Source organism: Erpetoichthys calabaricus, chromosome 15 (assembly GCF_900747795.2).
Source record: "Erpetoichthys calabaricus chromosome 15, fErpCal1.3, whole genome shotgun sequence".
Taxonomy (NCBI): domain Eukaryota; kingdom Metazoa; phylum Chordata; class Cladistia; order Polypteriformes; family Polypteridae; genus Erpetoichthys; species Erpetoichthys calabaricus.
The window spans coordinates 51361231-51383629 of NC_041408.2; the positions used below are offsets into that span (position 1 = coordinate 51361231).

A 22399-nucleotide genomic window follows, 5' to 3' on the forward strand; every position below is an offset into this window, starting at 1 on the left:
AGAGATTTTGTATGGAAAAATGGTCAAGAATACCTCCATCCAGAATCCAGACACTCATCAAAGGCTATAGGAGGCGTCTAGAGGCTGTCATATTTGCAAAAGGAGGCTCAGCTAAATATTGATGCAATATCTGTGTTGGGGTACCCAGATTTATGCACCTGTCTAATTTTGTTATGATGCATATTGCATATTTTCTGTTAATCCAATAAACTTAATGTCACTGCTGAAATACTACTGTTTCCATAAGGCATGTCATCTACTAAAAGGAAGTTGATACTTTGAAAGCTCAGCCAATGATACACAAAAATCCAAAGAATTTTTCATATGACTGTATTTTTAAATCTGTGGGGTAGGATGAATGGCTTGGGCTTGATTCCTCATTTTTCTTGAAATTATGCCTGAGTTTGTAAACCCTATAAATGTCTATTTGCATGTCTACGCCCCATTTAGTCTATGGGACCATCTCTTTTTCTTTCCAACTGAATGACAGCGAAATGTCACACAACCAGTCTACCTGTCAGGAAAGTCAAGATCGTGGATGTTTGCAGCTTGGAAGTAGGAAGGTGTATTTGGGGCGCAATTTGCTTTGCTTTAAATGGACTAATCATTACTGGATTGTAATTGAGCTGTAAAGCACCTGTCAAATCTGGCAACCCTGGCACTGGCCCCTCAAGATGCTAAACTGTGTAAGCAAGCTTACCAACTGATGGATGGATTTTCTCAGACATGGTGCACCGTACAGTGTGTTTTTGGTTGATTAGTCTTATTAGAGCAATGTAGAGAAAAACAGGCCATTCAGGCCAACAAAGCTCGCCAGTCCTATCCACTTCATTCTTCTAAAAAAAACATCAAGTCGAGTTCTGAAGGTCCCTGAAGTCCTCCTGCCTACCACACTACTTGGTCACTTATTCCAAGTGGTTTTCTGCATGAAGGAAAACATCTTAATATTTGTGCAAAATTTACCCTTAACAAGTTTCCAACTGTGTCCCCGTGTTCTTAATGAACTCATTTTACAGTCACAGTCTCGACCCACTCGACTAATTCCCTTCATAATTTTAAACACTTCACTCATGTCACCTCTTAATCTTCTTTTACTTTAAACTGTAATATCTCAGCTTTTAGCACTGGAATCAGCCTAGTCGCTCTTCTCTGGACCTTTTATAGCACTGCTATGTCCTTTTTGTAGCCTGGAGACCAAAACTGCACACAGGACTCCAGACGAGGCCTCACCAGTGTGTTTTAAAATTTGAGCAGAACCTCTTTGGACTTGTACTGCACACATCAGGGCGCTATATAACCTGACATTCTGTTAGCCTTCTTAATGGCTTCTGAACACTGTCTGCCAGTTGATAGTGTCGAGTCCACTGTGATTCCTAAATCCTTCTCGTAAGGTGTACTTTTGATTTTCAGACTCCTATTGTGTCTTCAAACCTAACATTTTTAATTCTTTCATGTAATACTTTACATTTACTGACATTAAATTTCAGCTGCCCTGAATCTGTTCAAACCTGTATGCTGTCCAAGTCACTCTGTGCTGATTCAACAGATCTGAGGCTATCTGCCAATCCACTGATGTTGGTATCATCTGCAAACTTAACTTGCTTTGTGAATCACCAATTGTCGGTCTAGGGGGACTAGGAAGGAGATGCGTCAGAAGCAGCCATGGAATTAACCATTTAGCCCTGCTTTACTGCAGCAGGTTCATTTTGTGGTATTTTAGAGGTCAGTATATGGGCTGCATTTCTGGCTGAGTGGTCTGTAATGAATCATGAGTTTTAAACTGGTAATTTTCTAATTTAATTTTCTGAATGAAAAAAAAAGCTTTGTAATTTGACTAGTAGGTTTGTATGAAGACTTGAAGCTTGTGGTCAAACAAAAAAAGGATCTTTGAGTCGGGAACTTGAACTTGAAATGAGATGTATTGTTCTTCACTGGGTCTAGTCTGTATGCATTCCGCTTATTCTACTGGAATTGCCTAACTGACTTGAGCATTGAGTATGCAGCAATTCTTTCTTCTTTATTGCAGAACATCAAAATTACTTTGGAGTGGATGAAAACCTGGGACCTGTTGCTGTTAGCATTAGAAGAGAGAAGTTAGATGATGGCAAGGAGAAGGATGGAATGCAGTACAATTACCGCGTCGCCTTCCGGACTAGTGAGGTAAGAAGAAAGTGAAAATATCTTACTACAATAAGCTGACATGTGCAGAGCTCATTATTGATAACCATGAATAAAATGAATTCCTTACAATGTCGATACTTTTTTTCCTGTTCCCATGTGGGATGTATTAAAGTATGTATTTTATATGTACATTTATATATACAGCGGCAAAAAAGCATGGAATGAACTGGTTTTGTCAATTAATTGGTCATAAAATGTAATCCGATGTCCCTCCTGGGGCCAAAGTTCTGTCTGTCGATCAACGTCACAGGTATAAACAAACACAATATGCTTACCCTAATAATACACAGGTTTTTCTAACATAGTCTTATTGAACAAACCCATGAGACGTTCACATTTTGAGGTTGAAAAAGTGAACCCTTGGATTTAAAAATCTTTAACAAGCACTTCTGGCAGCTGTGGATCAACCCTGCAAAACATTCAAAAGAAATTTTGGACTGTTCTTCATTACAGAATGGTGTCAGTTCAACCATGTTCCCAAGATGTCTGGTCTGATAGGCCTCCGTTGAAGTCCTTCCACAGTATCTCTACTGGGTTAAGGTCTGGGCTATGACTGGTCCGCTCCTAAAGATGGATTTTGTTTTTTTTGGGGAAGCCATTTTGCAGTAGGTTTACTTGTCCTTGTTCTTCTGCATCATCGAACGTCTACTGAGCTTCCGCTGATGGACAGCCACCTGGACATCATCCTGTAGGATACCTTGAAAAACTTGGGAATTCATTTTTCTTTTGGTGTTGACAAACTGCTCATCCCCTACAAGTCTACAAAGTAGCCTCATATCATGATGCTTCCTGTACTAGGATAATGTTTTCATGTTTTGGTATGCTGCTGCCTTTGTACACCATATTTACTTCTGCATATTCTTCCTTTACAATTCAACCTTGGTTTACTTTGGTCCACAAAACATTGTAGAGTGTCAAGGTGGTTTTGACAAACTTGAGGAATACAGCGATGGTATTTTTTTTTTTTTGGAGACCAGTGGCTTCTTCCTTGGTGTCCTATCATGGACACTGTCTCTGTTCAGTGTTTTTTCTGTATGGTAGACTCGTGACCAGAGATGGTTTCCTGCTCCAATGATTCCTCCAAGCCTTCAGTTGTTTCTCTGAGTTCTTTTATAGCACACTGAGCATTCTTTGTTGTCTTCTGAGTCCGCTTGGATGAGTGTTCAGCTCTACGAAGAGCACCCGCATTACTAAATCGTCTCAATTTAGACACAGTTTATCTAACCTGGACTGATGAATATCTAAACTCCTTTAAAATGACTTTGTAATCCTTTCCAGCTTTATTCAAATCAATAATTATTAACTCATTATTGACAAATTATTGAATAATTATTGAGATCTTCTGAGATCTCTTTTGTGCAAGACATGCTTCACATTAGCAGATTCCTCTTGTGAACAGCAAACTCAGAATGTTTGGGTGTTTGTTTTTTTTTTTTGTTTTTTTTTATTGGTCAGAGTAGCTGTAAGCCACACCTCCAATCTTATTTCATTGGTTGGACTCCAACTCCTGACTCCAATTAGCCTTTGTTGAAGTCATCAGCCCAGGGGTTCACAGACTTTTTCCAGCCTACAACTGTGAATGCTTGACTGATGTATTCAAAATGTTTAAGAAAAATACAATAATTTTTTACAATAGTTAAAACAGATTGTGTTTGTTCATTATTGTAAAGCAGATGAAAATCAAACCATATGGTATGACAAATTCATACAAAAATGCACTTCTTTCCAAAGGGTTCACATCGCTTTTCTTGCCTCTGTATGCATAATCTTTTCATATTTGTATGAATTGCACCCACCACACATGAACATTACTTGTCATCAGCAGTTAAATTTTCAATTGGCTTTGTCAGGTGAAGTGTTCTGCGTGAAAACAACCCTCTTTTAAGAGAAACTTAACAGAGAAGTGCACTTTTTGTTAAATCCAATCATCATGCAAGGTAAACTGGTCCCATAAGTAATTTAAAATAGTTAGCGTTAAAGCATTCAGATGAAGACATTTTCACCTTTATAAATAGCGTTGTTACAGTCAAATCTGAGAAAATTTGTTAATTCAGGTAAGTAAAAGGCCACCACTGCAAGCAATCTGTTTTATTGTTTACAGGACATAAGATAGAAATAACTATATGGTTAAGAGTTAGCAGATGGGATTTAAAAAAAAAAAAAAGAGAAATTGAAGTTTATGCCAAGCCACGTCTGTTAACTGCAAGTGAAACAGATATATATTAATATAGTGCTTTTAGCCAACATACAAAAATATGAAAAATTAGTAGTGTTGGTGAAGTGGTTAGCGTATTCGACGTTTGATCAAATGTTTGAAGATTCAAGACCAATATAGACTTTTTTAAATTAAATTATTTTGATTAATTGATATAGAAGTTTTGTCAAATTACTACAATATGACAGTTAAGCAGTATCTGTCAAGTGGTTTTCGTGTTGAACATTCAATCAAATGGTCGACGGTTCGAGACCGATGTACACAAACTAATTTGACTTTTTTTTTCTTTCTTCATTTTACCAATTTTTCATCATTTATGTACACATTTGGCAAAATACTCTTTTCAGTGATTTGACGATATTGGCTCAGTGGATAAAGTGTTGGGCTTTTTTAAGAAAGACTGAAGGTTTGATTCTCTAATAGACAGACGCACATTTCCAGTACTTCACACATGTAAGGTTTCGCAATGGTTAGGATTTTCTGAAATGAGAAATGAACGTGAATGAAAGTTGTGTTTCACTTCAAGACTCCACTCTGTCATTTCTGTCAAATCACCTTCCCACCCAAGTCAAGGTTTTTGTAATGTGTGACATTAGGGTGGCAAAAAAATATATAAAAAAAGATTTTTAAGTGACACGATTTTATTCAAAAATGCACTCAAAAGTACAAAATCATTTTTTTCTTGTACTAGATTTTGTTGGTCATATTGTGACTAAAAGTAATATCGTGGGGCACCCATAACAGAAGTAATTTAATTCAGTTAAAATGCATAGAATCTTTAAATGATTCCATAAAAACCTCTTACAAATTGAAAATTTCCCCAGTTATTACCATTATCCTACATACTTTGATCAGCTTTTACATGATGTGTCATTTTCTTTCCATAGTTAAGCTGGTTAGAAATTTCACTTTAACGAATCTATGCGTTTTGAGCTGGTTACCTTCCATAGATGCCTGAAAACCAAAACGAAAAATTATAAAAGCACCTCCAGCCACCTAAAGTAGTCAACATTCTGATACGCATCATTAATGTTACGGATATTAAATAAAAAAGCAGACCCGTCCCCCCATGAGATAAACTGGGTGCAGAATATCGGTGGAGGAGTAAATTACACGACCAAATGACAAATTCTCCCATCCTGGCACTTTCCCAGGTTCTTCCTCTCCATGTCAAATGTCTGAGCGAGATGAAGCCTGGTCAGCTGCCGAACGAGCAGCCCCCCTAATGATCACCAGGTGACAGCTGAACATTTCACAGAAAAAAGCCAGTCATCTGCTTTCAGACTTTACGAGACTCTCTAGAGCAAAGGGATGTGCAGAATGTGAATTTTTTTTTTTGGCGCACACAGCGCTTTTCAAGAAGAGCGTGTGGTTGGTTGTCTCGTCCACGTCGTCCCATTAAAAATGGAACCTTAACACCCGGCTTCTGTACACCTACTTTCAGGGAGTTGTCTAAATATTTATTTAACAACTGCTCCTTTCACGCTTGACCAACTTGAATTGCATTTGCTGCTGTCATCTTTAAAGAGAAAAAAAAAAATCACCCCCCTAACAAATATCCCATATGTCTGGAGTCCTTGTTTATTGCTTCTAATTTCAAAGTATAGATTTTAAAATGAAAGCCGCCCAACACTAATTGTACGTTTTCTTCCGTGGCATCATTGTTTACGAGTGATCCGTTTGGAATTATTAGGCCTGCTCCTGTTGTGGCCCATCTGTTTGCTTTCAGCTAACCAGCAGCAGGTCCTGACCTACCATTTGGGAGCCACCATCACTGTCAGCTGTTTCATAACTGTGGGGCACAGCTATTTGATTAAGCCCCCCTATCCTGTTTAATTTGCATAACAAGAAATAATGATACTAGTTGGATTCTTTCACATGGTAAGAAGGGAAAAAAAAAAAAAAACCCTGCCGTATTGTCCAGACACAAAGGCTTTTCACAAGCCTTCAAAATAATAATAATCATAATAATAATTGTGTCGCTATTTGCTTTTGACAACTGACATCAAAGGTACCAGTCTTCTGTAATTTTATTTATTTTCTAATCTCTGCTAATGATGTGTGCAATGATGGATTTCGATGGTGATTCCCGTAATGAGGGTATCCGTCTCCACTCAACCTGAAAACAGCTCGGGTCTCATTGCGGCGGAGTTGAGGTTATAGCGCTTTAATGCTTGGGTACATGTGTGGCCATGAATAATGAATGGGCTCTTCTGCTTTTCATGTCGCAGCTTACTACTCTGAGGGGAGCCATACTGGAGGATGCTGTACCGTCCACCGCCAGACATGGTACAGCGCGGGGCCTGCCTCTTAAAGAGGTCCTAGAGTACGCAATACCAGAGCTGAACATCCAGTGCCTGAGGCTGGCTTCAAACTCACCCAAAGTTCCTGAACAACTGCTGAAACTGGACGAGCAAGGGGTATGTTATGAACTATCATTCTGCTTTTTTCATCTCATGAGCATGGGAAAGACGCTATATAAATAAATCCTATTTATGCAGTGAAAATGTAAGGGTGTTTTGAAAACATGGGCTCGAGGTATTCAGGGGTACAGTGAATTTAGAAAGTCTGCAGACCCCTTCAGTTTCTGCACACTTTATTATTTTTGTAGATTCTATTTTAAATGGGTGAATTTTGTCATTTTTGCCCATCAAGCTACACCAGGGGTTCCCAACTCCAATCCTGGAGGGCCACAGTGGCTGCAGGCTTTCATTCAAACCCTTTTCTTCACTAGTGACCCGTTTCTGCTGCTGATTAACTCCTTTTATCTTCTTTGTGATTGACTTGCTATTTAAGACTCAGACCCTTTTGTTTCTATTTTCCTTAATTAGCAGTTAAACAATAATGAGACACAAAGTGAGCCAACACTTGGCCAGCAAACCAGTGTCCATCGTACAATATCTGGAAGTAAAGAAATGCGACGGTCTCAGTAATGTTGATCTACTTGGGCTTTGTTTTAATAAAAAAAAAAAAAAGAAAAAGAAAGAAAATCAACAATTTTGGAAACGTCTGCTGCGGCCAGCAAAATAAGAGCACCAGCAAGCCATGAAATTAAGTAACGGGTTTAATTAACAACAAGAATCGTCTTCTAATTAAGATACCGGTTGGAGAGAAATAGGTTAGAGTTAGCAGGTCATCTGTTGGCTCACTTCGCATCTCATTTTTGTTTGGCTGCTATTTAAGGAAAAACGAAAAATCAACTTAAAAGACGAAGTCTTTAAAAGCACAGCAATTAAAATGAAGGGAATAGAAGTCCAATTAGCCGCAGAATTGGTCACTGATGAACAAAGTGGCAGGAAAGAAAACCAGCAGCCACTGCAGCCTGCTGTGATCAGATCTGGACATCGCAGAGCTACCCTCAGTACCCCATAATAAAAAATACATTTTCAAAAAGGTTTGCAAATGAATTAAAATGACATTGTTCAATATCTCATTCATAGAAGTATTCTGACCTTTAGTTTGCTAGTTTTTAAAGCCCCTTTGGCAGCAATACCAGCTTGAAGTCTTCTTAGGTAAGCCTCTATAAACTTTGCACACCTGGATTTGGACAGGTTTTTCCCTACAAATTTCCCCACCCGCTCGAAACACCCCCCATCTCTATCAAACCTCCCATTCCTGGGCAGGGCCACTAAAAGACGGCCAGAGATTTGTCCTAAAGGCACTCCAGTGTTTCCTTGGCTATATGCTTTGGGTCATTCCATGCACTCTGGAGCAGGTTTTCTTCAAGGATCTCTCTGCATTTAGCTGTATTCACCCTTCCCTCTATTCTGTCCATTCTCCTCATCCACCCATGAGTTTGTAAGTTCATATCTTGCTACTGACACTTTGGAACAACGAGGAAAGTCGCATCACCTCTCTGTGCTCCAGCTGCAAAAAAACAAAAAGATGTATTTCCCCATTGTTTCCCTCAAAAGTTGTAATGTTCTTTGTTTTTTATTTTTCTGCTGCTGTATGCATCTGCATTTTCCCCTTGGGATTAATAAAGTTTATCTAATTTAATCCAAGTCGCCTGGATAATGGCATCAGCCAAATTAGTAAACCTAAATGTAAATGATGCTGCCAGCACATTGCTTCACCGTAAAGATGGTGTTGGATGGGTGATGAGCAGTGCCTGGTCTTCACCAGGCATAGTGCTTGCAGCTCTGCCCAAAGAGTTCAGACCAGCGCATTTCCTTCTTCATGTTCTATGAATCCTCCAAACTGTCACATAGCTTTTGTCTAGCCACTCTCCTGTAGCGCCTGGTTCACTGCTTGATTTATCCCCCTAGCTGTGTTGGTTTCCCCCCACTGTCCAAAAACATGCAGGTTAGGTGAATTGCTGATGCTGAATTGGCAGGTGTGGGATTGCCCTGCGATGGACTGGCACCCTGTCCAGGGTCTGTTCCTGCCTTGTGCCCTGTGCTAGCTGAGATAGGCTCCAGCGGCACCTATAAACCTGGGCACGATGAGGCGGGTTAGAAAGTGACATGACACGGCCCTTCTCAAGGGGGGTGCTGACTTTTTTTTAACCACCTCTTTTCCTTGCCCTTGCTGTCTTCAAAGGCCTTCCGTTCATGTGCTGCCTGGTTTGATAATCCAGTGGTACACACCATATACAGGAGTTTGAAATAGGAGCTTTATACAGTGGCACGCAAAAGTATTCAGCCCCCTTGAAAGTCATCCTAATTTTCTGCATGACAATAGATTAGTTCACATATTTATCCATTCGTTATGCTGTAATAATACATTTCCATAGTCCAAATAAATCATCCATCCATTTTCCAACCCGCTGAATCTGAGCACAGGGTCACGGGGGTCTGCTGGAGCCAATCCCAGCCAACACAGGGCACAAGGCAGGAACCAATCCTGGGAAGGGTGCCAACCCACCGCAGCAAATAAATCATTTACTCTAGATATTTAACTGAAGAAGAACAACTGCAAAGTTTGTGTTTGCGTAAATATTCAAGCCGTCTTTGTTGAGAAGCCTTTTGCTGCAATAGCAGCCTTAATTCTTTTGGGGTATGTAAGTATGGCCCAATTCTGCACTTTGTTCATTAGGGATTTCTATCCCATTCTTCTTGTCAGAATTGATAGAGACCCTCTAGGTTGGTGGGATGGCGTCTCTGGACAGCAGTTTTCAAATAGTGCCACAGATTCTTAATTGTGTTAAGATCAGGACTTTGACTCGGCCATTCCAAAACATTCCCCTTTCTGTTTCAGAGCCACTCCAGTGTCACTTTGGCCTTATGCTGAAGGCCATTGTCATGCTGAAAGATGGCTCTTATCCCGAGCCGTAGGTTCATGGCAGACTGGAACAAGTTCTCCCTTCAACTCTGACCAGATTCCCAGTCCCAGCACATGAAAAGCATCCTCATAGTATGACGCTGCCACCATATTTCACCAGAAGTGTGGCGTTCCTGATACATGAGCAGTGTTGGTTTTACATCACACATTCCTCATTGATGTCTGCCCACAAAGTTCTGTTTTGGTCTCATCTGACACTAAGACCTTCTCCCACATCTTAACGGAGTCTTTCTCCTGCTTTGTAGTAAATGGCATACGTGATTTTATGTGGCCCTCCTTAAGGAATGTCTTCTTTCTGGCTAACCTCCTGTAGAGACCCATTTTATGGAGACCTCTTGAAATTGTTGACCCCTGCACATCTACTCCAGTTTCACCCTAAGATCTTTGCAGACTCCTGAGAGTGACGGTTAGATTTTTAGTCGCCTCTCTGACCAGTGGATGTCTTGCTCTGACGTTTAGTTTTGAGGGATGGCCTGTTTTAGTAGGAGTCTGGATGCTGTGATGAACCTTCCACTTTCTGAGGATGGCTCCAACAGTGCTTAACAGGACATTTAAACTCTTCGATGTTTGTTCTTGTCGCCATTTCCTGCCTTGAGCATTTCAATGACTTTGTTCCTCACATGAGCAGAATGCTCCTTTGTCTTCATTTTTGTAGTGATTGGCCAACAAAGACTACGGCCTTTAAAAAGGGGGTTTTTATATCCAGAGCGATAGAAAGGGCTCACAAGTAGGACCTCATTATGTTTAATTTTGATTGTTAAATTACTTTTTGTCTTTTGTGATTCATTTGTGTAAACCTTGAATTTCCAAAGCACAAAAGTTTAAATACTTAATGCAAATACTAACTTTGGAGGAGTTCTTCTTCAAAAGGGATACATATGTGTACAAATCTTCTCTCAAGCAAAAATTTAGGATGATTTTCAAGGGGATTGAATACTTTTGCATGTCACTGCATAGCAGTAGTTGACCTAACTGCCATTTAACTTATGTTTGTTATAGTGTCAACTTTTGTAATATTTCCCCCCTAACCTTTGTGCTAGTAAGTGTAATTCTTTGTAAAGAGACAAAGAAAGGAAATATTTTAGGGTACCTTGCAGCCAACCCTGTATATCTGAAGCACGATGGAAAAAAAAGTGTGGTAACTACTCGATTTAAGAGGCATTCTGGGAGAAAGAGGTGGGTCTAGGTGGTCATGCCCTAGAAGTGATGTCACAGGTGGAATGGTGTCCGTTTTCCTTTCTGCAGAGGGAGAGGAGCTTTCATTGATAGCCTGTTACTGCAGCCACCACACGACAAACAGCTCCACCTCATGTCTCGGGGGAGAATTACAATCATTCAAGACCTTAAGGCGTTCCCTATGCACATGCGTGTGACACCATCTTGTACCTAAATAAACGTTCATGCAAGTTTTGCTTGAGGGCGTGTTTAATTAAGTAATGGAACCTCAAAATGTGCACTGATCCGTTTTCTGCCGCAGCGTCATTTAGAGGTGGACGTGTTATACTTGTATCTCCTTTGAGGAAAATATGATCCTAATTATCTGGCAATCGAGCACTTTTTTTCCTTCATAACTTTTATTAATAATAGAAGTGCTCAAGAGATTATTTTTTTTTGCTCTAATGCAATACAGCCTAACTTGTCTGTTCTTCAGTCTCCCTTCAAGATGAATTGTTCTTCATGTGTTCCGTCTGTGGAATACAAAAGCCATGTTATAATTTTCTTTGGGAAGATGGGCTCAATGAGAAGAGCGGTTTCGCTTTGACAGAGGCCACCACATCGCCCCGACACTCTTTTTCTTTTTTAATTCCTCTTATGTGAGCATTTGCAGCAGATGGAGCCGCACAGTATGTTGGAAGCTAATTAAAGCTCTTTCCTGGGGCTTGCTTCACTTATGGTTTTGTGGAGAAGAGCCTTGAAAAATTGTATGTGTTTGTTATCTGTCATGTAAGACAAAATGGAAAGGACTGAAAAAAACTATAACAAAAGTATCAAACTAGCATATGTTTCGAAAAATGACTCTTTTATTTCATTGCATTTTCATTTCATTCCAAGCTGCACGTTTATCCTAATTAACAGCGGAAGGAGAACAATGAAGCGATTTCCGTATTGGCATCTTCAAAGCGAGATTGACAAGGTGATTTAATGGTGGAAACGATTTCCATCGTGGGATCTGAAACCTCTGAGCTTCACAAGATTAGATTACAGAAAAGGCGGAATTGTACACACATTCAACTGTAATCCATTACGTGGAATCTGCATGGCAGTTTGAATGATCTGAGCACGCACAGAGAAGAACTTGGCGCTGCTGTTTTTATTTCTGTGAATCCTCATTCATAAATTCCAGGAAATGTATGAAGTCTGAAAATGTTACAATCCGATTATTTGTGTTTCTTCTTCAGACTGACAGATTTGCTTTCCCTGGAGCGTCTCGCCTTGTGACTCTTTCGGTTTTGACAAACAAACTGTAAATACTGGAGCGCATTGCAATGCAATCCGCATCCTAGAAAAGAGCAGATTATGAACTGCTTTGTTTGTCTAATTACAATGAGGAGCCGTCATCTTGCTTATTAGCTCTGAACTTTCGGCGTGCATGTTGTTCATAAGACATGTTTGCATCAAACTGTCATTTATTTATAAATTCTTAGTGGCGGGCGCGTTGATTATTACAACAATGGTCTTTAGTTACAAGGGGAGAAATGCTAATTTAGTCGCTATTTACATGCATCTCTGTAATTTGTGTTTAAAAATGGGATCCATTAGCTCATAAAAGACAACTTGGCTGTTTGTAAAATTTTGTTTACCAATGTGTTTAACATGGCAACTAATGGCACTCTGTTTGTAGGAGATTCAGTCCAATTTTTATTTTATAGCATACTTTCCATTGGAAAAACTCCAAAAGAACACAATTCACAATTGTCATCCTATCTCAATCACCTAACATAACTTGCTCAAAACCCATAATTCAGATCAGGGTTGTGGGAAGCTGGAGCCTCTTCCCGTGTCGGTGGAAACGGTCAGAGAGTGCCAGTCCATTGCAGGACCAACTCATGCTTGCTCTCCCATTTTCTTCTGCTCCCGTCTCGTTCCCCTGCAAGTTGAGGGTTTTGAACCCCATCCTTCAGTCACTTCTGACCAAGCTGCAGAATTACTTCCAGAGTCCAGAGCTTCCGAGACAACAAGGTCCTTCTTGCGGCTTCTACTCTCCCAACACCCATGATCCTTCTGCTAGCTTTAAAGGGTCTGGCCTTCCTTTCGTCAGAGTTGTTCAGATCTGTTTGCTGCTGTGTCACATGCACACTAGTGCTGTGGAGGAACACCTTACATTTCCATCTGTGCAGATCCCCCTGCCTGAAGCTACCAGGTCACACACACTCACACTGGATGTAGTTCCTTTCTGGCGTCCATTTACTTGCACTGGCTGGATTCTGAAAGTATTTAGACCTCTTCACTTTTTGACATTTTGCTGTGCTGCACCCTTTCATAATTCTCCCAACATCGCTCAATATTCAGTATCCCAGAACGACAGGATTTTAGAAATTTTTGCAAATGTATTAAAAATAAAAAGATTTTAAAAAAAGACTTGCACCTTCCATTGACACAAATATTCAAACCCTTTGCCAAAACACTTGAAATGTGGCTCAGTTGCATCCCATTCTAGAGATGATCAGTGAGATGTTTTTAGCCTACCTATGGTTAATTCAACTGATTGCATGTGATTAGGAAAGGCCCATACTTGTCTATAGAAGGTTCCACTGGTGACTGTGTGTATCAGAGCAAAAACCAGGCCAAGAGGTGGAAGGAACTGCCTGCAGATCTCAGAGATGGGGCTGTGTGCAGGCTATAAAAAAATAACCAAAATCTCTTCAGCACATGATGGTCTCCATAATTTGCAGTTTGGAACAACCACAACTCTTCAAAATGCAGACCACTTGACCAAACGGAACAGTAGTAGAAAAGGGGAGCTTGGTAAGAGAGGTGACCAAGAAACCTGGTGGCCACTCTGGCTGAGCCCCAGAGAACCTGTGTGGAGGTTGTTGACATTCTGGACGTTTCTCCCATCACTTCAAAACTACTGTATACCAATCTTGGTTTTATGATGAAGTAGCTAGACAGAAGCCTCTCCTCAGTAAAGACAAATGGAAGCCCTAATTGGAGTTTGCAAAAAAGCACCCTAAGGACTCAAGACTGTGAAAAACAAGATTCTCTGGTCTGATGAAATCAAGTTTATTGGCTTATCTGGGAGATTCCACTCACTGCTTATTACTTGTGCAATACCATTCCTAAGGTGAACCACGGTGGTCGAATTTATTCTAGTTAGGTCTAGTTAGAGCTGAGGGAAAGCCGAATGGACCACAGTACAGGGAGATCCTTAATATAAACCTGCTCCAGTGACTGGGCAACAGGACAATGACAATGACCCTAAGCATAAAGCAAATACAACACCGGAGTAGGTTAGTGTCAACTCAGAGATTGCCCTTGACTTGCTCAGACAGACCCTGATCTTTAACCTAATCGAACATCTCTTGAAGGACTTGCCCACTAAAGTTCTTCGTCCTTCTTTACCGAGCTTGACAGAGAGAAATGTCAGAACATTACCAAATCCAGGTGTGTTAACTTATCACTTCAACCTCAAGAAGGCTCCTGGCTGGAATCCCTGCTAAACGGGCTTCAGCGAAGAACTGAATTAAAGGTCTGAATACTTGGGTTAATGTGGGATTTCAGTTTTATTATGTTATTTTTTCTGAAATTTTTTTATTTGTTATTAGCGGTATTGGGTGATGCTTGATGTGCAGGAATAAAATGAATTTACATGATTTTAGCAGAAGGCTGCAATGTAATAACGTGAAAAAAATTGAAGGAGCTTGAATACTTTCAAAATTCTCCCCTATGTGGCTTGTCCTCTTTATGTTGAGCCTAAGGAGGCAGGGCCTCCTAATGTGGCAGTTGTTTTAGAAGATTTTCAAAGTCTGTAGAAAGAACAGTTTGAGCTGCCCATGAATAAAGTGTTGCAGTGCACAGTCTTACTTGAGGTAAATGCACAAATTCAATTCTCATTATCTTGCCGATTTAAAAAGTTTTAATTTTCCAATATCCATAAGCTGAAAAAAATTGGCTTTAGATAATGTTTGTGTTTAAAGTCGGATGCGTGTCAAAGATAATAGTTCTAATCCTGAAAAAGAAAAAAAAAAAAATAGAATAAACTGGGTTAACTGACCGGCCTATTTGGCAGACATTCTGTTCCCTGCCCTGCTGACACAGTAAGAAGTGACAGGACCAGTAATTAAAAATGACTCGCTGGCACTGTGAGACCACTGTGCCACCCAGGCTACCCACTAAAAGCTTCTCAAATAATTTTTTTTTCTTTAAACTTTATTTCATCATTGGCATCACTGTAATAAATAGCTGCAATATGACTTGTGAACTTTTGTTCCTGCCTTGAGCTCCGGTCTCAAGTTGCTTCCCACGCCCAATATGAATGCAGGTCTCACCAAATTTAATTTGTCGTCCTGTGAGGCTAACAAAACTTTTTAAGCTCCCATGTTTTGTTTTAAAAGACCGATAGAGAAAGCTTTATTTGTCCCCAGGGAGAAATTTGGCTTTTTACATAAGCTCTTTAATAAATAAATAGGGAAATGGATAGAAAAATATATAAATAAATATGCACACACTTTAGCCTGAACATACACCAGAATGGTTAAAAAGAAAGAAAACTTCTGACTTGGCAGTCACATTCCTGGTGAGGCTTTATGCAGACGTACTGCTCTTGGTATAAAGGAGCCCCCGTACTGTTTCTTGACCCACTTCTGCTGAATCATTCATTGTCTGGAAGTCCTCAGTGGTGATGTGTCAGAGAGAAGATGTGCAGGATTGTTCATAATGGCACTCAATTCTGTCTTTTGCTTCTTCTTTCCTTTTCTCCGACCTCCATGGGGTCCAGAGTGTGTTCTCTAACTGAGCCTACCCTTTTACTTAGCTTATTGATTCAGGGGGCCTCTATTGAAGTGATGTTACCACCCCAGAACACCACAAAGTAGGAAATCACACTGGCCATCACACAGTTGTAGAAGATGTGAAGGATGTCTTTTCCCACATTAAAGAAATGCTGTCTCATTAGAAAGATGAGTCTGATCTGTCCTTTCTTATGTAGCTCCCTTACATTATGAGACCAGTCCAACCTGTCATTGATGTGGACCACCTCTACATCCACTCCTTGAATGGTGACCAGACACAGAGGCTCTTTGGTTCTGAGAAAGTCATATCACCAGTTCCTTGGTTTTGCTGATGTTAAGATTCAGACAATTCTCTTTGCACCAAGAAAAAAAGTCCTCCACCTGACTCGTCTCCTCAGTCTCATCCCTCTTATTAATACACCCCATAAGTGCAGAATCACCTGAGAATTTCTGCAAGTGACCTGACCTGCTGTTATGTTTATAGTCAGAGGTGTACAGGGTGAAGAGGATAGCAGACAGGCCTGTTCCTGGTGGTGCTCCAGTATTGCTCACAGTCCTCGAGTCTCATGAACTCTGGTCTGCCAGGACACTACTGGCTCATCCACCTGCATATCTCTAGGTTTACCCCTTAACAAGAATGGCAGAATGGTACAGAAATTACTGGAAAAATCAAAAAACATAATCCTCACAGTGTTGCCCAGGTGAGAATAAGCCTTGTGGAACAGACCGATAATTACATATTCCACTCCAGTGTTTGTCTGATAGGCAAACTGCAGTGCGTCCAGGTGGTCTTACACAAGATGACTTGTATAGTCCAGGACCTTTCTGTGAAAACTAGAGTTTATAAAGAAGGAAAAATGTGCATCATCATATGTGATTGGTGATGTGGCAAAAGTTGTTTGCATAATTGGTAACACTTTGGCTTAGGAACTCCCAAAATGCATCTATTACTTATTTACTCATATGTAACAAGACCTTAACAAAGGCTCATTTGCGTCTTCATAACATTTATAAAGCTTCAGTAAGGTGTTTGTTCATCTTTACTATGTGACCACCTAATAAACCATCCCTTTGGAGTGGTCTGAGGTGGCTTTACTGAGACACATTTCTCTCGATATTTCATATTTAATGTAAGGCCTGTGACTCCTTCATATTCACAAGTCATTTTACCAGCATGTCAATACCCCGCCCTGCACAGACATGAATGACTCATCTACTGATGTTTTAGAAGGTTGAGGAAGACCCTCAAAAGCTTTTGTTAAGATCTCATTACATAATCGTAAATAAGTAATAGATGTGTTTTTGCAGTACCTTAAGTGTTACCAATTCTTTAATATGCAAACAACTCTTGCAACAACCTTTTGAAGCAAATATTTATCTGTTAGTTCTGAGTAAATGCCGTGATTTTAAATTGGATGAGTATTTACACTACTACAAGTTATAAGAAAGGCTTTGACTATGTGAAGAACAGTTTAAACAGGAACGCTCATGAAGTTTAAAGGGCATTCTGGAGTGTAATTAATTTGAGTGTTAAACCTGCAATCTCTGGTAAATAATACTGTATCATAAAATGTGTTGTTCTTTTTCATTTTTTTCTGTTCTGCATCTTCCTTCTATTTTGTTTATATACCCATTAAAGTTTTTAAATTTGTAAAAGTTTAGTTTTTGGAGAAGCTATGTTGAAGTGTCCATTTGTGTGTGTGTGATACAAATGAAAGTAACTGTGTGGAGACTGAAGTGAGCAGATACTTTTGGCACATGTGAAGCACACAGTATCAACTCAGTGACAGGCTGCGCCTTTTGATGTTCAAAGAGCGCACCGTAAGATTTATGTGGAGATGGCCTGTGACTTTAAAGATTACCACAGCGGCACCCTGAACGCATTCATCAGATCTTCAAAGTGACATTTTAAATGCGTTTCCTTACATTAACAGTTTGCTTTTAAAGGTTTCGTGTGGGATTTGGAGCTGGGTTCATAATGTAGGCCGTCAGTGCCCATTGACGTTATCCATCCATCCATTTTCCAACCCGCTGAATCCGAACACAGGGTCACGGGGGGGTCTGCTGGAGCCAATCCCAGCCAACACAGGGCGCAAGGCAGGGAACCAATCCGGGGCAGGGCGCCAACCCACCGCAGCCATTGACGTTATTCCCTTTTTCATTCTTTATGATGTTGTAAGGGTAATTTACCTATTACGTAATGGTCGAAATTAACAGGAATCTTCCTGACACTTTTGCCTGTGTGTTTAATTTATGTACCCCACAAGTTCACCTGATTCCTTGGATTTTGTAATACCTGTATCATATATATATATCCCTGCTGCTGAAGGATGGCGTAAATAAAGAGAAAAAAATCCAGTCATTACTCCCTGTCCTCCCACTTTTATCTCTTGAGATCAGCTTTGATTTTAAAATAACTCTTGTTTACAGAATGTTTTCAGCATGATGAACAAGGTGAGATTTATCACTTTCTGGCCCCTTGGGAAAGGAGTGTTTGACATGAGGTGTTTTCAGACAAACTCTGCAACTCTTTAAAAGCTTGAAATAAGCGAGAGGGAAATTTTACTCTTAACCATCAATCCTTAATTTTAATGATTTATTGTTTCGAAGAGTTTTTACTCCCTACAACAAGTATCTTGTCTTTTGACCTGTCAGCTGGCAGAGATGGTTTTTATAGCATAGGAACGATGAGAGCCGGCTGTGTGTATTGAGTGTTTGTGCACTCCCTGAGTAAATTCTTCGGACCACTATACAAATGCAGGATAGGGCCTCCTTTGGCTCTCAAAGCAGCATTTTTTTTCATGGCATAGATTCCATAAGATTTTGAAAATATTCTTTTGGAATTCTGGTTCATGTTGACCCGATTGCATCACGCAGTTTCTGCACATTGATGCTGCAAATCTCCCGTTCTACCACATCCCAAAGGGGTTCTGTTTGATTCAGACTGGGAAGGCCACTCGAGCACTGAGCTGTTGAAAGCAGTTTGAGTTGACTTTTGCTTTTGGTGCACCATCATAATGGAAGTATCCATTAGAAGATGGGTTAACTATGGCTACGAAGAGATGCAAATGGTGAGCAACAACACTCAAATAGACTGTGGCATTCAAGCAATGATTGACTGGTATTAAAGGGCCCTACCTTGGTCAAGAAAACATCACTTGCACCATCACACCGCCTCTATCACCAGCCTGAACTGTTGACACAAGGAAGGCTGGGTGCATGGCTTCATGCTTTTGATGGCACATTCTGAGCCTACCATCTTTGTGCCTCAACAGAAACTGAGGTTCATCACTCCAGGCTATGCTTTTCCAGTCTTGAGCTGTCCAGTGCCCTCTGTACCCTCAACTTTCCTTTTTTTGCCTAATTGGAGTTGAGTCTGACATGGTCTTCTGCTATTGTAGCCCATTCGCCTCAAGGTTTGATGTGATGTGAATTCTTGGATGCTTTTCTGCTCCCCACACTTATCCAGAGTGGTTATCCCTGTCAGCTCGAATCAGTCTGGCCATTCTCCTGTGTCCTCCCTCATCATCAAGGTATTTCAGTCCTCAGAGCTGCCACTTACTGGATGTTTTTTGCACCATTTTATGTAAACTGTACAGTGCTGAGTGTGAATATCGCAGGAGATCAGCAGTTGCAGAAACACTCAAACCAGCCCGTCTGGGACCAACAATCACACTGCGGTCCAAATCACTAAGAACACATTTTTTCCCCCTATTCTGGTGTTTCATGAGAACATTAACTGAAGCCCTCTTACTTACAGCATATCCACATGATTTTATGCATTGCACTGTGGCCACACGATTGGCAGATTAGATAACTGCATGTATAGGAAGGTGTGCAGGTGTTCCTAATAGTTTGCTCGGTGAGTGTACATGTTCCATCCTAAGTGTACGTTTTATTACTTTTTTTTTTTTTTTGCTTTGTATTTGTGTCAATTGTTCTGAGAAGTCATGCTAGTATGAGTTTTGTTGCAGTATGTACACACGATGATAAACTTGATGAATGTTCTTGATAAATTACAGAAGACCTTTGACAAAGTCAGCCATTGCTTCTTGTGGTCACTCTTCCTCTAAAGAAATATTCAAAGGTAAAGAGGTCAGGATTACAACAATTAGAATTGAATTTAGGCAGTACAGATGGCTGTTAACCAAGGAGTCTTGAAGAAAATCCTTAGCATAGTGACGTGTTATGCAGCATTTGGGGATGTGGATCTTCAGGAAGAAATAGGCAAGCAGGTTAGAAATGTCTCAAATATAGGTATGGCACAACAGATTTCCGTCTGTCTTTATATATTAAAATTCCCTATCTATCTATTGATTGCTATGTTTCTATCTATCTATGTTTATTTTTGAAGAAAAAACTTAACTTGGCTAATTATTTCTAATAATGTGTGCAGTAGGAGGGAGTGTACTGTGGGAGTAGTAACTGTTTATTTCTTATGAAATTGTGTATTATTGTTAACTGTACATATTGATGGTGTTCTATTTTTGAGCACAATAAAGTTTATTTTAAAAATTAACAGCTATCCCTCTCTCCATAAATACATACATACTATAGCAGAGTGCAGGATGTTCCCCTAGACAACGAGACAAATGAACGCATCTTTTAGAAGACAGACCTGCTGAAAATCACTCTTAGGGAGTCATGCCTGGGGGACTGTCAAAAACAGTCAATGTTAATGTCCACTGAGACCTTTGTTGTGTGATTTTTGGGCTACCCAAGAAATTAATTGTTGCTGCTGTTGAAAAGCAACGTGGCTCAATTAACCAAAGATGAGCAAGAGCTGGTTGGTTAGTCAGTTGAAAGTAAAGGCCAGGAACAAACAAAATGCTGTGTGTGATGCAGACAGTGAATATCTCGAAGTTTCCTTCCAAAACAGCACCAGTGACGATGAAGATGAAATTTAAAACTAAACCAGGGCTTTGACAGCTACATTTTCGGCTTTTGTCCAAAGTCTTGATTAAAGAACTTCATTAAAAAAAAAAATAGAGAAAGGCATCCATTGCTTTGAATTCAGTGTCCCCTGCAGTATCAGCAGTTATGTTACATGCGTGCGCATCTTTGGTGTGGTCCAGTAATTAAATACCCCATTTTGAGGTCACGATTGTTATATGATTGAATGTCGGCCAGATTGTGGTACCGATTCTAGGCATTTGTGAAATGGTTTGGGGGAATTTTAAAGTAAATGTCACTTGGAGTGGTGATTAGGGAGAAAGAAGGGCAGAAAGAACAATATCCGTAGTTTGAAATTTTATTTAATATCTGGAGATTACACTGGTCTTGTTAAAAATATGAGATGTTCTTTATAGATTTAATGGTTCTGAAACCAAAGCCGGTAACAGAATTGTTCTCTCACAGTCATCCAGTTTTTTGAGTAATAATATGAAAAAACACTACTTTAGAGAAAAAAAATATATATTTTAAAAATGACATGTAAGATTGATATTCATATTGATATTATAATGCAAGGGTTAGTAAAAGTAGGTGTACGGTTGTGAGTATTTGAAGCCCAGAGTTTAGTCTTATATTATTATTATTATTTGTGATCTTATTTGTCTCCTCCTCCTTGTTTTTTTATTGTAATTTTTATTTTCTATCCTCACTTAGCAAGTAGACTACAGTTTGAGCACTTATGAAATTGTACCTAAGTGCACTGTACCATTGTGACATTCTTTTGAGATAATAAAGTTAATAGAGCTTTTGAAATAATCATCATCTGCATGTTTTTTTCCATACAAACTAATGTAACCCTACTTTTGCCCACCAGTTCAGGTTATGTTGGGGAGCATGCACTGGGACCCCCAGAAATGACCCTCTATCTGTCACAGCCATTCCCTTGGCCTGGTCCAGCCACTCGGGTCTTCAACAATGAGGATCCTCCGAGCCAGATGACCCTCTGGGAATCGTGCCACATGGCCGTAGTGATTGATTTTTTGGTTGTTTCCAACTCAACATGCATTAGGCCCAATGATGACAGCCATTTTTGTTTGTTTTTTTTTTTAGTTGTTGAGGCATTGGAGGTGAGATGTGTGAGTGCCTTGGTTGTGACATAAATGTCCACCTGATGTATTTTTCAAATAAGAAATCTTACTCTATTAAATTTTTTATCCCTATTTTCTTTTGAATATCACATTTGGAATCCATGCCCATTAGGGTTGGTTGAAAGAAAAAAAAATCTAGCAAATTCCAGTTCCCCACTAGGCTAGTTGTATTCTTGATCATATTTATAACAAACGCATACAATTTTAATGAAAATCGTGTTACCGCTACATGCTGTTTACTCAGCAGCGTTTTATGTTATTTGAACTAAACTGCCATCTCGTTTTCCACACTTGTAGGTGTACGACATTAGGACCATCTTTGATAAAGTTGGAAAATAACTTAGCGACATAGTGATGGTTTGCGACCGACTGGTCAAAAGACAAACGGTTTGTGTTTCTGTTCTCATCCTTAATAAGTCAGTATGTCATCGTTCTTTTTGAGGAGACTTATTGAAGCTGTGTCGTTCATGACCGTCATGCATCAGTTCGCAAAATTCTATCTGTCCATAGTTCTGTCGATTTCTTGTGAAGCGACCGAGACCTTTCTTTACTTTTTTCCCTAAGGACGTCAACAAAGGATGTTGTTCTTCCTTTTACCATCCTCCACCTTCAGCTGTTCAGAGTGATTTGTGTGGAAGAAATCATCATCTTAAACATGTATATCTGTCAATAATCTACCCGAAGAACCAGGCAGGAGGAAGCTTGTCCATGGAGTCTTTTATTTCTCA

General features: G+C 39.9%; 1 protein-coding gene across 1 annotated transcript in view; it reads left to right on the forward strand.

Moving 5' to 3' along the window:
• The window catches only part of LOC114665665 (signal-induced proliferation-associated 1-like protein 2), a 310605-nt gene that overhangs the window by 148601 nt on the left and 139605 nt on the right, over positions 1-22399 (forward strand). The window contains 2 exon segments of the mRNA XM_051919363.1: positions 2027-2160; positions 6628-6816. Coding sequence (XP_051775323.1) covers positions 2027-2160; positions 6628-6816 — 323 coding nt within the window.